This window comes from Perca fluviatilis, chromosome 15 (genome assembly GCF_010015445.1).
Source record: "Perca fluviatilis chromosome 15, GENO_Pfluv_1.0, whole genome shotgun sequence".
Taxonomy (NCBI): domain Eukaryota; kingdom Metazoa; phylum Chordata; class Actinopteri; order Perciformes; family Percidae; genus Perca; species Perca fluviatilis.
The window spans coordinates 2,409,021-2,425,187 of NC_053126.1; the positions used below are offsets into that span (position 1 = coordinate 2,409,021).

Below are 16,167 nucleotides of genomic sequence, written 5' to 3' on the forward strand. Positions count from 1 at the left end.
TACAGTATTAGGGGACCACTAAGGCCTATATAAAAGAGACTTCAGATACAGTATTAGGGGACCACATAAGTCTATATAAAAGAGACTTCAGATACAGTATTAGGGGACCACTAAGGCCCATATAAAAGAGACTTCAGATACAGTATTAGGGGACCACTAAGGCCTATATAAAAGAGACTTCAGATACAGTATTAGGGGACCACTAAGGCTTATATAAAAGAGACTTCAGATACAGTATTAGGGGACCACTAAGGTCTATATAAAAGAGACTTCAGATACAGTATTAGGGGACCACTAAGGCTCATATAAAAAGAGACTTCAGATACAGTATTAGGGGACCACTAAGGCCTATATAAAAGAGACTTCAGATACAGTATTAGGGGACCACTAAAGGTCTATATAAAAGAGACTTCAGATACAGTATTAGGGGACCACTAAGGCTCTATATAAAAGAGACTTCAGATACAGTATTAGGGGACCACTAAGGGCTATATAAAAGAGACTTCAGATACAGTATTAGGGGACCACTAAGGTCTATATAAAAGAGACTTCAGATACAGTATTAGGGGACCACTAAGGTCTATATAAAAGAGACTTCAGATACAGTATTAGGGGACCACTAAGGTCTATATAAAAGAGACTTCAGATACAGTATTAGGGGACCACTAAGGTCTATATAAAAGAGACTTCAGATACAGTATTAGGGGACCACTAAGGCCTATATAAAAGAGACTTCAGATACAGTATTAGGGGACCACTAAGGCCTATATAAAAGAGACTTCAGATACAGTATTAGGGGACCACTAAGGCCTATATAAAAGAGACTTCAGATACAGTATTAGGGGACCACTAAGGCCTATATAAAAGAGACTTCAGATACAGTATTAGGGGACCACTAAGGCCTATATAAAAGAGACTTCAGATACAGTTATTAGGGGACCACTAAGGCCTATATAAAAGAGACTTCAGATACAGTATTAGGGGACCACTAAGGCCTATATAAAAGAGACTTCAGATACAGTATTAGGGGACCACTAAGGTCTATATAAAAGAGACTTCAGATACAGTATTAGGGGACCACTAAGGTCTATATAAAAGAGACTTCAGATACAGTATTAGGGGACCACTAAGGTCTATATAAAAGAGACTTCAGATACAGTATTAGGGGACCACTAAGGTCTATATAAAAGAGACTTCAGATACAGTATTAGGGGACCACTAGAGGCCTATATAAAAGAGACTTCAGATACAGTATTAGGCGACTAAAGTCTATATAAAGAGACTTCAGATACAGTGATAGGGACCACTAAAGTCTATATAAAGAGACTTCAGATACAGTATTAGGGGACCACTAAGGCCTATATAAAAGAGATTTCAGATACAGTATTAGGGGACCACTAAGGTCTATATAAAAGAGACTTCAGATACAGTATTAGGGGACCACTAAGGTCTATATAAAAGAGACTTCAGATACAGTATTAGGGGACCACTAAGGTCTATATAAAAGAGACTTCAGATACAGTATTAGGGGACCACTAAGGTCTATATAAAAGAGACTTCAGATACAGTATTAGGGGACCACTAAGGTCTATATAAAGAGACTTCAGATACAGTATTAGGGGACCACTAAGGTCTATATAAAAGAGACTTCAGATACAGTATTAGGGGACCACTAAGGCTCTATTAAAGAGACTTCAGATACAGTATTAGGGGACGACTAAGGCCTATATAAAAGAGACTTCAGATACAGTATTAGGGGGCGACTAAGGTCTATATAAAAGAGACTTCAGATACAGTATTAGGGGACCACTAAGGGCTATATAAAAGAGACTTCAGATACAGTATTAGGGGACCAACTAAGGTCTATATAAAAGAGACTTCAGATACAGTATTAAGGGGACCACTAAGGTCTATATAAAAGAGACTTCAGATACAGTATTAGGGGACCACTAAGGCCTATATAAAAGAGACTTCAGATACAGTTATTAGGGGACCACTAAGGCCTATATAAAAAGAGACTTCAGATACAGTTTATTAGGGGACCACTAAGGCCTATATAAAAGAGACTTCAGATACAGTATTAGGGGACCACTAAGACCTATATAAAAGAGAATTCAGATACAGTATTAGGGGACCCCACAAGGCCTATATAAAAGAGACTTCAGATACAGTATTAGGGGACCACTAAGACCTATATAAAAGAAAGAGACTTCAGATACAGTATTAGGGGACCACTAAGGCCTATATATAAAAGAAACTTCAGATACAGTATTAGGGGACCACTAAGGCCTATATAAAAGAGACTTCAGATACAGTATTAGGGGACCACTAAGGTCTATATAAAAGAGACTTCAGATACAGTATTAGGGGACCACTAAGGTCTATATAAAAGAGACTTCAGATACAGTATTAGGGGACCACTAAGGCCTATATAAAAGCATCCAAAAAGCAGCATGTCATAGGACTTTAAAGATTATTTTTGGGGCGTTTCTGCCTTTAATCTTTAGGACAGCTTAGATATGAAAGGGAAGAGAGAGGGAAATTGCCGCAGGCTGGATCTGAATCCTGGGCCTCTGCATTGTAGGATAAACCTCTACATATGGGCGCGCACTCACACTCACCAACTGAGCTACCCGGGCACCCAAGAAAAAAAATACTATTTAAACTAAAACAGTATGGGTACTTTAAATACTACATGGATGCATCTTGGGTTTTGGGTGAGAGCTCCGGTAGGGCTCTTTTGAGAAGCTCTTAAAATCTGTCTAACCTAAGACACTTCTTAACTTAATTATGCAGGATTTTCCTAAAAACCATGCATAGAGTCATACCAAAGTAATCCCTTTTAATCATCACGTATGACCCACTAGAAGTGTGTATCTGCAGAGACGGCGCCCTCTGCCTGGATTTTCTCTTTTCTTTTCATTGTGCCGTGTTCGGGACATTTCTGGGCGTCACACGTTGGGCACAAAGCTACGACAGTAGCAGACACAGTCCCGGAAAACTGCAAATACAGCGAGGCGGACATAGCTCATTCCAAAACGAGAGTGAATGGGGCCAAGTTTGAATGTGTTTTTTTACTTTTTACTTTTACAAACAGCACCGATTTTCATACTTTATATTTTTTGTACATTCTGCACTCAACACATTCAAACCCCAAAATTCGGCCATGGAAATTCCCTCCCTTACCGGCCCAATTTCAGACTGGGACATTACATGCTTTATAATTGCAAAAACCAGCCTCACGGGAGATTATGGCAGCATGAGGCGCACTTACTAGGCTTTCATGATTAAATAATACACACACTGGAGCAATTCATAAAACCTTCAAATAAACCACCATGGCACCATCTTAGAATATAATGAAAATGCTTGCCTATTCAAATCATATTATTACATACTTTAACACCCAAAACACCAAAGTACGAAGACATAGCGGACCAGACGCAAGCTTTTATTTTGAAAAGTAGAAGCCCGACGGCACCAGACAGGAGGCTCCAGGCTGCGGCTGTACAGTCTTGCATGTTTTTGTCAATCTAGTGTGATACGCCAGTGTTGCTGCTTTTATTTGTTGCTTTTTTCCACCGGCCTAAATCGGCCCAAGTGTGCATCAGCCCGTCTGGCATTCGCCAGAACTGCCAGATTGCCAGTCCGCCTTTGCCTGGACCTTCTGCGTCGAGGAATAAACCTCTGCATATGTGCGCCTGCTCTACCAACAGAGCTAACCCGGCCTCCCTTTTCTTATGCTAAACAGCTATTTTGTATGTACACTGAACAAAATTATAAATGCAGCACTTTTGTTTTTGCCCCCATTTTTCATGAGCTGAACTGAAAGATGTAAGACTTTTTCTACGTACACAAAAGGCTTATTTCTCTCAAATACTGTTCACAAATCTGTCTAAATCTGTGTTAGTGAACACTTCTCCTTTGCCGAGAAAATCCATCCACCTCACAGGTGTGGCGTATCAAGATGCTGATTAGACAGCAGGATTATTGCACAGGTGTGCTTTAGGCTGGCCGCAAAAGACCTTTTTCACGGCAGACATGTTGACATGTCATAGTAGGAAAAGCACAGGTGTATTCAAAACCATTAATGATGGCTGCATTCCACTTAGGAGAGGTCCTGGTATTAAACCATTACTGATGGCTGCATTCCACTTAGGAGAGGTCCTGGTATTAAACCATTACTGATGGCTGCATTCCACTTAGGAGAGGTCCTGGTATTAAACCATTACTGATGGCTGCATTCCACTTAGGAGAGGTCCTGGTATTAAACCATTAATGATGGCTGCATTCCACTTAAGAGAGGTCCTGGTATTAAACCATTACTGATGGCTGCATTCCACTTAGGAGAGGTCCTGGTATTAAACCATTACTGATGGCTGCATTCCACTTAGGAGAGGTCCTGGTATTAAACCATTACTGATGGCTGCATTCCACTTAGGAGAGGTCCTGGTATTAAACCATTACTGATGGCTGCATTCCACTTAGGAGAGGCCCTGGTATTAAACCATTACTGATGGCTGCATTCCACTTAGGAGAGGTCCTGGTATTAAACCATTAATGATGGCTGCATTCCACTTAAGAGAGGTCCTGGTATTAAACCATTACTGATGGCTGCATTCCACTTAGGAGAGACCCTGGTATTAAACCATTACTGATGGCTGCATTCCACTTAGGAGAGGTCCTGGTATTAAACCATTACTGATGGCTGCATTCCACTTAGGAGAGGTCCTGGTATTAAACCATTACTGATGGCTGCATTCCACTTAGGAGAGGTCCTGGTATTAAACCATTACTGATGGCTGCATTCCACTTAGGAGAGGTCCTGGTATTAAACCATTACTGATGGCTGCATTCCACTTAGGAGAGACCCTGGTATTAAACCATTACTGATGGCTGTATTCCACTTAGGAGAGGTCCTGGTATTAAACCATTAATGATGGCTGCATTCCACTTAGGAGAGGTCCTGGTATTAAACCATTACTGATGGCTGCATTCCACTTAGAAGAGGGCCTGGAAACCAGTCAGTATCTGGTGTTAGGGTTAGGGTTCAACCATCTCTTTTTCTCTCTCTCGACCTGACTGCAGTTTGTCGTCGTAACCGACTTCGGTGGGCAAATGCTGGCATTCGATGGCGTCTGGCACTTTGGAGAGGTGTTCTCTTTCGATGGAACAACAAAAACAACACCCACCCAACCCCCCCCCCCAAAAAATGAACCAAACAAAAATTTAAGTTCATTCTGAGATAGCCTAAAGCACACCTGTGCAATAATCCTGCTGTCTAATCAGTATCTTGATATGCCACACCTGTGAGGTGGATGGATTTTCTCTGTAAAGGAGAAGTGCTCACTAACACAGATTTAGAGAGATATGTGAACAATATTTGAGAGAAATAAGAAAAAAGTACATAGAAAAAAGTCTCAGATCTTTGATTTCAGCTCATGAGAAATGGGGGCAAAAACAAAAGTGCTGCGTTTATAATTTTGTTCAGTATATTTGTTTCTGTATTTGTTTATTTCATATTAATGTTTAATATGTTTATTTGTGTATGTATGCACCAACCACCAAGGCAAATTCCACCTAAGTGTAACTTACATGGCAATAAACCCTTTTCTGATTTAGTTAATCGCTGACATCTTGGAAACTACATCAAAGTGCAATAAGGCAAGAAATCCAACGTTTTTGTAACAGTGACTTTGTGTAACCTCAGCATTACAGTCTGTAGTCTGACTTGGAGTCTCACCTGTGTTGGCTCGTGATCTGGTGTGCCGTTTCCCTCCGACAGGCAAGTTGTCGTCGTGTTGTGTATACTCGGTGTCGCGCTCTGTGCTCCGATCTTCGTCCTGCTCTTCCTCTTCACTCCCGGTCAGCTTGCCATGGTCCAGAAACTTGTCCAGATCCGTCCAAGTCTTCCCTCTTCTGCAGAGTCTCCCGTTCCCAGCGCACTTGGACACGACCACCACAGCGCCGTCTGGCACTGTGCGGTCTTCGGAGGCAGCGGCTTCTGGCTGGCTTTCGCCTCGAGTTGCATCGGGCGAAGATCCAGATCCCGGCCCAGAGAAATGTTCAGACTCTAGAGCGGGTTTTGAAATGTGAACAACCACATTAGACCTCGAATTCTGGCCAGTTTCATGGGCCTGCGCCCCAACATTAGACCTCGAATTCTGGCCAGTTTCATGGGCCTGCGCCCCGCCGATGGCTGCCTGTCCTGGGTGAACAAGCTTTTGGTGTTCCCTCATTGCAGTTGGGCTCGAGGTCAGGAAAGCACAATGACCACAGGCCAGGGAGCTGGATGCCAAACATGATGGAGAGTCAGCCGGGGGAGCTGGTTCTTTCCTGTTGTGGGTCTTGCTGTGATTAGCCAGCGCCTGGGGCGTTCTCGTGCTGAAGCTACACTTGGTGCAGACGAAACGGCGGCGTCCGGCGGAAACAGCTCGGGCCCGAGCTGGAGTGTGAACTGAATTCGGAGGAGTTGCGTCAAGAACTGCTGGGACTGCATCTGGTGTTGAAACCGGGGAAAGAGGTGGAGACGTGACTATTTCTGGGTCGGACATTTTGCCTGGAATCGAGGCCGCGCTCACATCGTGCACAATAGCCGCCGCGTCCGAGCTTCGGTGCTTCGCCGTCTTGCTGTCGAGCTTCTGAAGGTCTCTCGCGCTGCCGTTTTCATTCAGTTTCTCAATCTCCCCTAAGATCTTAAGGCGGGACTCCTGGTGCCGTCTGTGGTGGTCTGAAAGCGCGAGCCGATTCGGCAAGTTCCAGCCACACTCGACACATCGGAAACGGGCGCCCTTTCCTAATCGCCTGCCCCCCCCTGTGCTGCTCTGACAATGCTCTACTATGTGCTCCTGCAGGTGGACCTGCTTTTTGAAGTAAATGCTACACTCCACACAGGTGAAGATTTCATTGCCTGGCTCTCCCCCCATTTCTTCTTCATTGTCTCTTTTCCCTCCTCCCTCTCTGAGGTTTATCGGTTCTTCTTCAAACTCAGAAACCCCTGCACCTCGACTCAGCTGCGCCGTCCCGGTTGTTTTGGATTTCGGAGGACTAACTCCTGCCCACTTGCCAGTCCCAGGCGATGTGCGCTTCAAGGTGCCGAGTCCGGAGAAGGGCCTGAGCAGCACCCTCTTCTTTCTGCACCGCTGAATGAATGTACAATGAGCCCAGGGCGCGGGAGGGGGACTCTCGGGGTCGGAGTCTCCGGGGAAGGTATACACATCTCTCTCAGGCTCTGTGGTTTCTTTTCCCTTGGGCCTCTTCTCTCCCTCGTTGTTATCAGCCTCCTCCTCCTCCTCCTCCTCCTCCTCCTCCTCCTCTATTTGGCAACCTTCCTTTGGTTTTACTTTGGACAGAAACAGCTTGGCTCCCTCAGATACATTCCACGTGTCGCCGTCTGCCACTGGGAAGAGAAAACAGAGGAGTTATGAATGGAAAGAGACTTTAAGATAAAAAAAAAAGAAGGATATGAAGTGTGCAGGCAGATTTGGTTTCTTCCTTATGCTTACAGTCTGTCGGGCCAAGCTGAGATGTATTTGGCTCTTCTGTCTTTGTGCTCTCGTTGTTTCCGTCGTGCCCCACCACAGACGGGGACGAGTTAGTCTTATACGCAAGTGCTGCTGTCCAGGTTCTTGGTCATCTTCACTATCAAGTCTGGACAGCATCGGAAAGGAAACAGCATTACGCGACATTTCTAACACGAGAAAGCCGAATCTATGCCCTGAAAACAAGTCAAAATGACAGGGGTTTATTATCTTGGAGCGAGGACGAGGTGGAACGGTTACTGAAAGGTCTGGAATCTACCTCACTGATGAGCCCAAATGTCTCCGTGTGTGTCCGTCCAGACTACAAAGCAACCCCAGGCCCGAGGGCCAAGTCTGGCCCCTCGCAGATTTTGATCCGGCCCGTATATCAATTTAGGTTGACAATAGACTTTGGCCCGCCTAGTTTTTGTAGCTTTTTTCAATGTTTTTTCCGAAGTTTTTGCCACTTTTTCTCAATGTTTTTTGGCCTGTTTTACAAATTTTTTCCCCCAATGTTTTTGTTGCTTTTTTTTCAACTTTGTTTGTCGTTTTTTCTTTCATGGCCAAGTTACTTTTTTGGGTCTTTTTGTCGACCGAGCTGTAAGTGAGAATATTATATGAGACATGCAATAATACAATAAAAGATGCTTGACTTTAATGATGAAATAATAGCATGTGAATAACCTAAACATGTCTGGCCCTGGATGTGATTCTTGAAACCTTTTAGGCACCGACCAAATTGCCTCCATAGTATGTCAGTCAATACCAAATTTCAATGCCTAAGGAGTAAATCTCATCAGCGTCAGTGAGCCAATCAGCACGCAGCATACTTCTACCGAGATCTAATAATGTCTGTGATTGGCTGTCTAACGTTACACAGAGGCGGCTCACCTACTAGAGGAGCTGAAAGAGAGATTAAAAGATTTGTGCCGTAATGTGTAATGTCGTAATTTATTTTTATTTTATAAAACTGGTATCGAGAAATATATCATTAAGGAATGTCATATATCAAAGTATATATATCGGTATTGAATATTGTTGATATTTTAGGTGTAAACGTAGCAAAAGATATTTGTTTTCAAACCAAAACGTAGTTGTGTAGATCATAGATCTTCAACAGGGGGTCCGGGACCCCTAGGGGGTCCTCCGAGTCACTGCAGGGGGGCCACCAAATTATTGTCAATTATTTTTAACTATTATTAATTTAATAGCTTGGTATTCTATGCAAAAAAGACATATATAAAGGCTTTAGGTCACCTACACGTTATTTTAGGCCCAGTTTAATATGCATCTTCATTTTATACAATATACTGTATGTAGTAGGGGGGTCCCTGCTCCGTCTCTCTTTCAGTTAAGGGGTCCTTGGCTTAAAAAACGTTGAAGACCCCTGGTGTAGATGTAGCCTTATGGCGCTTTTCCATTACATGGTACCTCCTCAACTCGCCTCGCCTCGCCACACTGTGCGTCCGTTTTCAATTGCAGATTTTGCAGATTTTAGTACGACCTCAGCTTGGCTGGTCGTCATAGCGGCACTGCAGTAAACTGCCGTGACCTAACGCGACACACACACAGAACGTGGAAGGTGTGTTGTTGTTGCCACAGCCAGAAGACACATTTAGTTTCAAATGAAGCTGGAGGCTAGCCTGACCAGCCAGCCCCACATCCAGATGTTGGGTCTGGGAACGCCCCATTGGTCAGGGCTCAATCTGAGGGGGCGGGATAAACGGTTGTCTTTCAGATTCCCTCTGCACGCAATAGGATAGCGCTCCAACCAATCAGAGCAACGCTAGTTGATAGATTAAACTTTAAACTCTCAACACATCTTCCTTTTTTAAGAATGACTTCAGAGCCGTTCTTTGTTCTTTTCTCAAAGAAAAGCTGAACTCCAAGTCTTCCAGAAGGCCGCTGTTCACCAGCAGCAGCAGCCTTAAGCCCCGCCCACCGGCTCTATACATGATGTGATTGGCCTGACTAGAGTTTGGTTTTTCCAGCTCGCAAGCCAACGGAGAGTGCCTAGACTCCCCCCGGCTGCAAATTAAATTTGCTGGCACTAGGGTGAGTCTACATTTCTAGGCTAGCTGGAGGCAGCATAAAAAAAAAAACACAGCTGGCTAAACTAATTAAACATGGTGAGTTTGTTCAGGACACCCCCCTCTGTCGATTTCACGTCACCTTTTGGTATCGCCTCAGCTCGCTTGGAGCCTCGACTGAGGTGGTACTAAATAACGTACCTGTTAGCAGGTACCAGGTACTGTTTTTCGTAATGGAAAACCAAAAAAGGCGAGTAGAGGCGAGGCGAGGCGAGCAGGTACCACATGATGGAAAAGTGCCGTGAGGTAGGAATCGTTGAAGCTTGCTGGCTGTAGCCGGTTAGCTTAGCGCAACACAAAGGCTCGGAAACAAGAGGCACTCTTGACCTAGATTACGTCTCTCGGTCTGTAATTTTTTCCCGATTCTATCAGCAGCAAAGCGCTCCCTGCCCTCCCTCCTACCTCCTATCTCCTCTTCCTCCTCCTCTTCCTCACCTGAGTCCAGAAGAAGGAGATCCTGGGCTGTGAGCAGCCAGACCGTGAGGGTTAGAAAAGTGCTGTAGCTCCTCCTCTGACACGTAACAGCACACAAAACACACAGGAACACACAGGAACATCACTTCACAGCTCAGCTACAACCAGGGCTTTAAATTATACGGCTGCACCATTCAGAAAATGTCAATATCGATTTTTAGGCTCACGATTCGATTCAAAATCGATTTTCGATTCAAAACGATTCTCGATTACAAAAAATTATTCACAGTATGTAAAAGTAGTTACTTGTCCCATGTGTTTGTGTGTATACAGTACAGGCCAAAAGTTTGGACACACTTTCTCATTCAATGTGTTTCTTTTTTATTTTCATGACTATTTACATTGTAGATTCTCACTGAAGGCATCAAAACTATGAATGAACACATATGGAATTATGTACTTAACAAAAAAGTGTGAAATAACTGAAAACATGTCTTATATTTTAGATTCCTCAAAGTAGCCACCCTTTGCTTTTTTATTAATAAGGGAAAAACTTCCACTAATGAACCCTGACAAAGCACACCTGTGAAGGTAAAACCATTTCAGGTGACTACCTCATGAAGCTCATTGAGAGAACACCAAGGGTTTGCAGAGTTATCAAAAAAGCAAAGGGTGGCTACTTTGAAGAATCTAAAATATAAGACATGTTTTCAGTTATTTCACACTTTGTTGTTAAGCACATAATTCCATATGTGTTCATTCATAGTTTTGATGCCTTCAGTGAGAATCTACAATGTAAATAGTCATGAAAATAAAGAAACACATTGAATGGGAAGGTGTGTCCAAACTTTGCCTGTACTGTGTATATATATATATATATATATATATATATATATATATATATATATACATCCCTTAGTACATTCATGTGGATTTTTAGTATCTTTTATTGTTCATCTACCTACCTACCTATTTATCTATCTATCTACCTACCTACCTATCTATCATGTGATTGCAGTAGACATACAATAAAAAAAAATAGTACTACTAATCCTACATTTCCCATGAGCACTTTGTCGCTGAAACGGAGAAGACGAACGAAGCGGCGCCAAACAAAACCAGAGGAGCTGAAGTTAAACAGTAAAGTTAGTGAGGAAACACACAAACGTGGCTAGCGGAGAATCTGATTGGCTGGTAACTTTAAAAATCTACTAGCCATGTTGGCTGGTGACAGAAAAAGTGAATTTAAATTTAAAGCCCTGGTTGCAATCCACAGTCAAAGCTACAGTGCTACTGAGAGAGACTTCTGACTACATGCAGACTGAGAAACATTGAAAAGGCGACAACAATGATAGGGACACTGATGGCATCGTATATTAGCTAGAGTCACTTCCACATCTCATCACTACTGTGCAGCAGTAGACATAGGCGTAGCTTTGGGGGGGGGGATGCAGGGGATATTTCCCCACCCTCCCCCCAATATTTAGAAGAGGAAGATTTGTTCCACTTAAAAAATATGAAAGACATCCCACTCCCCAAAAGGGGTAAAAAATGACCGTTCAGGGGGCTCAAAACATGTACAGAAAACAGGAACTGTGTGTACTTTTGCGTGTGATTTGATTTGAGTTCATGTCTTGTATGTAGATTTAAACTGTGCTCCTTCTGGCTTTAACAAGGTCTCATTCTCTCACAGATTTGCTGTTGAGATGTATACGATTCCTACAAAAAAACACCCCGAAACACGTGTGATGTTTTGAATATGCAGAAAGTTTTGAACAATCCTTTCCCTGACATAAATAAAGACATTTGAACCATAAATTGATGCATAAAAATTCACCAGAATGCAGGAAATGAGATTCAGATTGAAAGTCTAGACTAGAAAATGGGGAAAGTAGCTGAACTTTGTGGATGGGCTTATGGTATTGTATGGTTTGAAAGTTTCTTCAAAATTTAAACCTCTTCAAATGATTCCAACATATAATTAGCAAATATAAATCCCCACTGATGATAGGCTTACTGGCCAATAATCTAGTCACTAAGGTAGCCATCCACACATACAGTTCATCCCAAAGGATTGACTGTTCCACACGTGTGTTTAACATTATTTAAAAAATCATGCCAACAATTTTAAGGCTATTTGAATAGCTTAGTATTCTCTGCAATAACAGATATCTATAAATGCTTTAGGCTGCCCCTAAACTTATTGTAGGACCAGATTAATATGCAACTTCATTTTATACAATATATGTAGTAGGGGGTCCCTGATCCGTCTCTCTTTCAGTTAAGGGGTCCTTGGCTTAAAAAACGTTGAAGACCCCTGATTTATATATAAGTTTATTGTCTATTTTGTTGCTATATGCTGCTGAATGGTCTGGAATATTGTAGTTACTGTGTCATCTTTTGATTTTTGTGGGGATGTGTTCATGTTGCAAGCTGTATGTTTTGTATGTTGTTAAAAAAACAAATAATTGTTAATCACAAAAAGGTAATAAATTGATATTTTTAAATTTGGCAGAAAGAGACAATAATATTGTTAATAGCAATTTTTTCTGAGACAAGTAACTGTACAGCAAAATTTGGAATTGTTACAGCCCCCCCAAGCTTATGGCCCTGTGCACTTTCATATCTCTCTTTGTATCTTTGCTTATTTAAAGCTAATGTACTGCACTTACTACTTGTTGTCTGGAGTTTGAACCTTCACAGTTGAAAGCACTTCATTGTAAGTCGCTGTGGATAAAAGCCTCCGCTAAATGTCATGTAATGTAATGTTTAGATATAAAGCCACGTCTTACCATCTAGCGTTTCTTTCTCAGAGTCCGAGTCCCAGCTCAGGGAGGAAGGAAAGGCTGAGGACCTGGCTCTCCTCTGTGCGCTCCTCCCTGGCTCTGCACCGGGCCGGGGGCCTTCACTCTGCTCGGGGCCCTCATCTCTGGCGTGGCCCCACGAGCGTTTGGCAGACATCCGGCCGTCCCAAACGTTCAGAGAACATGAGGACTAGAGGCGTGCACAACATACAACATACAAATGTTATTGTCAGATGATGGAAATGAGAGCAATGCAAGGTTATTGCAGTTTTTACATTTTTCAATTCGTGTTTTTATTTTAGCTTTGACTTTTTGGATTTCATTTAATTTTGTTTTCAGAGTGCGTGTGCTAGTTTCAGTTCAGGCTATTTTCATAAAAGGACATTTCAACCTCTCCGTTTTCAACAATAACATCGTGCACAGCTGGCAGTTTTCAGAAAAGTGGTCGTTTACATGTACCACGTGTATATATATGTTGTCAAGAGCACGCCAGACCTGCAGGTGGCGGTGTAACGAGAAGCTCAAGCCCACGTTAGCCAATCAGAATCCAGAAAATAGCAGCAACAGCAATGACTCACTTCCTCTCTCTTCTCTTCCTCACTTCCTCGGCTGCCTAGACCTCCCTTTGTCTCAGTTTTCGTGCAGACAAAGTTTTCCCAAATCTCCACTCTAGCCGGAGTTTTTAGAAAGACTCGTTTTCAGAGGAGAATTCTCCGTTTGCGTGTAAACGAAGGGAAATGTCTCCGTTTGTAAAAATAAAAATGTACGTGTAAACAGGGTATGAGAAAGGTTATGTGGTCTGGAGACAGGTGTGGGGATAGATCAGGAGAGCAGTGCAAGGTGACTTAAAGCGCCCGTATCATGCTCATTTTCAGGTTCATTATTGTATTTTAAGGTTGTACCAGAATAGGTTTACATGGTTTTCAAAAAACACCATATATTTGTTGTACTGCACACTGCTGCAGCTCCTATTTTCACCCTGTGTTCAGGTCTCTGTTTTAGCTACAGAGTGAGACCTCTTTTCTTCTTCTTCTGTACTATCTTTGATTGCACTCGCACATGCTCAGTAGCTCAGATCGTAGATCATGTCAGCTAGCTCCATAGACAGTAAAAGAAAGGCTGTTTCTCCAACTTCAGTCAGTTCCAAAGCAGAATCAGCTGGGAGACTTCTTCTAAACCAGGGAGCACATGGAAGTAGGTCTTTTGTAGATTATGGTGAACTTGTGTGTGTTGTAGCGGTGCTTTGCTATTGAGAACGATGTAGCATGCTAGCGCTAGCATGCTGCGGTTAGCCCCCTCGTCTCGGCTAGTGACATAGAAAGCCGTGCAGGTTTTGACCAGCTCACCAGGAGACTGAAGGCAGGACACATTCAGAAACCATATCTCACTCAGAACACCATGGATGGTGAGGTGTATTTTCATCCTATTTTATCTGATCATTCTATATAACATGTATTTGAGCTTTATCTGAACATTTAGGACTGGTATCTAAGATTCGACAGGAGACCTCGTATGAACTTTACTCTACTTTCAGACACCTCTCTGGAAAACATCTGTCATGCTTATCAGTGGGGCCTCGAGACAAGGTCAGTTGGCTTTTAGCCATTGGTCAAAGTATTGTTTCCTCCCCCATCTATGTTATAGAATATATAGGCCTACCATGTTCAAACAAAGAAAGCCAGAGGACCACTGGAGAATTGGGAAAACAGGTCCTCTCCGAGCTCTGCAGGGCTTGTACATGATGCTGATTTCTTGGATGTGAATAAACCTTTATAATCAAGAAACAGTGTCGGCGGATTCCTCTCCACATAGCATTACAGCATCGCTACTGATTACACCACGATGGATTTTTCAAAGTTTGTATGTGTGTGGAAGCACCAGAGACAAAATAACACCCCAAATCCCAGAAAAAGTGATTGTTTTTCAAATTATGGGCACTTTAATTGTCTCAGCTGATCTTGGTTGTGCTAATTAAAGCTCTCCCTTTATATCCAGTAGCGGGCTGGACCTTTTGGATGACTGCCACACACCACAGGGTCAGGACCAGACCGGGAGAGATTGCTTTGTTGATTCTTTACGTTACGAGCAACGGGCTGCTGGTAGCCGAGCAGACTGAGGCACACGGTTGGTGGTGAAAAGTTGTGTTGAAATGTGTGAGCAGTCTAAAAATAAACACGGTTGGTTGCCTGTAAATTGTCTGTCTGGGTGTAATCTCTGCTGAGGGCAACCCACGGTGGCAGTGAGTCCTGTTACAGTTCAGTTTTTATATATTTAGTTTTAGTTTGGGCCAGGTATTATGGCTCAGTACCTGTAGTGTTGGGTTCAAATAAACAATTCTCCAATTAAAGTGCTCATATTATGCTCATTTTCAAGTTCATGATTCTATTTAGAGGTTGTACCAGAATAGGTTTATGTGGTTTAATTTTCAGAAAACACCATATTTTTGTCGTACTGCAGCTCCTCTTTTCACCCTGTGTGTTGAGCTCTCTGTTTTAGCTACAGAGTGAGACATCTCACTTCTGTTACATCTTTGTTGGGAGTCGCACATGCTCAGTAGCTAGGTAAGGACTACTAGCCAGTCAGAAGCAGAGTATGAGGGCGTGCCCTGACAGTACCTAGGTAAGGACTACTAGCCAGTCAGAAGCAGAGTATGAGGGCGTGCCCTGACAGTACCTAGGTAAGGACTACTAGCCAGTCAGAAGCAGAGTATGAGGGTGTGCCCTGACAGTACCTAGGTAAGGACTACTAGCCAGTCAGAAGCAGAGTATGAGGGCGTGCCCTGACAGTACCTAGGTAAGGACTACTAGCCAGTCAGAAGCAGAGTAAAGGCTGGACTACAATAGAGCTGTTTGGAGCAGTTTGTGAACAGTGTTTTCTGTTGGAGATGGTAAGTCCCTTTGGGGGGGACTTTGGGCTTTTTCACTTTGTAAACCTTTAACATGCACAAAAAAGATATAAAACACAATAAAGGAAAAGGTTAAAAGCCAGAAAGCATAATATGAGCACATTAAAACCGATTAATAAAATCCAGAAATTGATCATTTAATATATGCCTTTTCACAAAGGGGTGCAGTGCTATTGGTTAAAGTCCAGGAGTGCAACTATGGCGCATGCATGCAGGGTTTAAAATGTGCACCATCCACCAGCCTAATGCTGGTAAAAGTTGCAATTGGCTGATAGATTTGCTTCAATCCCCAGCCAAAAAAAGTCAAATCCGAGGGGCCGTCTGCCTTCATTTTTGCCGATTTGACTTGTTGAATCAGCCGGTGGGAAGTCGGACTCAATGACCAATCTGATTGGTGGAGTGCTAGCCCTTGACTAGCGAATCAGTGCACGAGA

The 16,167-nt window shown here is 42.9% G+C and overlaps 1 protein-coding gene and 1 long non-coding RNA gene across 2 annotated transcripts in view; one reads left to right on the forward strand and one right to left on the reverse strand.

The window, feature by feature from the left end:
- The window catches only part of si:ch211-194b1.1 (protein Wiz), a 77,779-nt gene that overhangs the window by 53,579 nt on the left and 8,033 nt on the right, over positions 1-16,167 (reverse strand). The window contains 5 exon segments of the mRNA XM_039825406.1: positions 5,744-7,399; positions 7,506-7,604; positions 7,607-7,650; positions 10,046-10,121; positions 12,817-13,018. Coding sequence (XP_039681340.1) covers positions 5,744-7,399; positions 7,506-7,604; positions 7,607-7,650; positions 10,046-10,121; positions 12,817-13,018 — 2,077 coding nt within the window.
- On the forward strand, positions 14,174-14,943 carry LOC120574898. Its single transcript, XR_005641922.1, has 3 exons — positions 14,174-14,233; positions 14,363-14,414; positions 14,824-14,943. It is a non-coding gene; the product is annotated as an uncharacterized LOC120574898 (long non-coding RNA).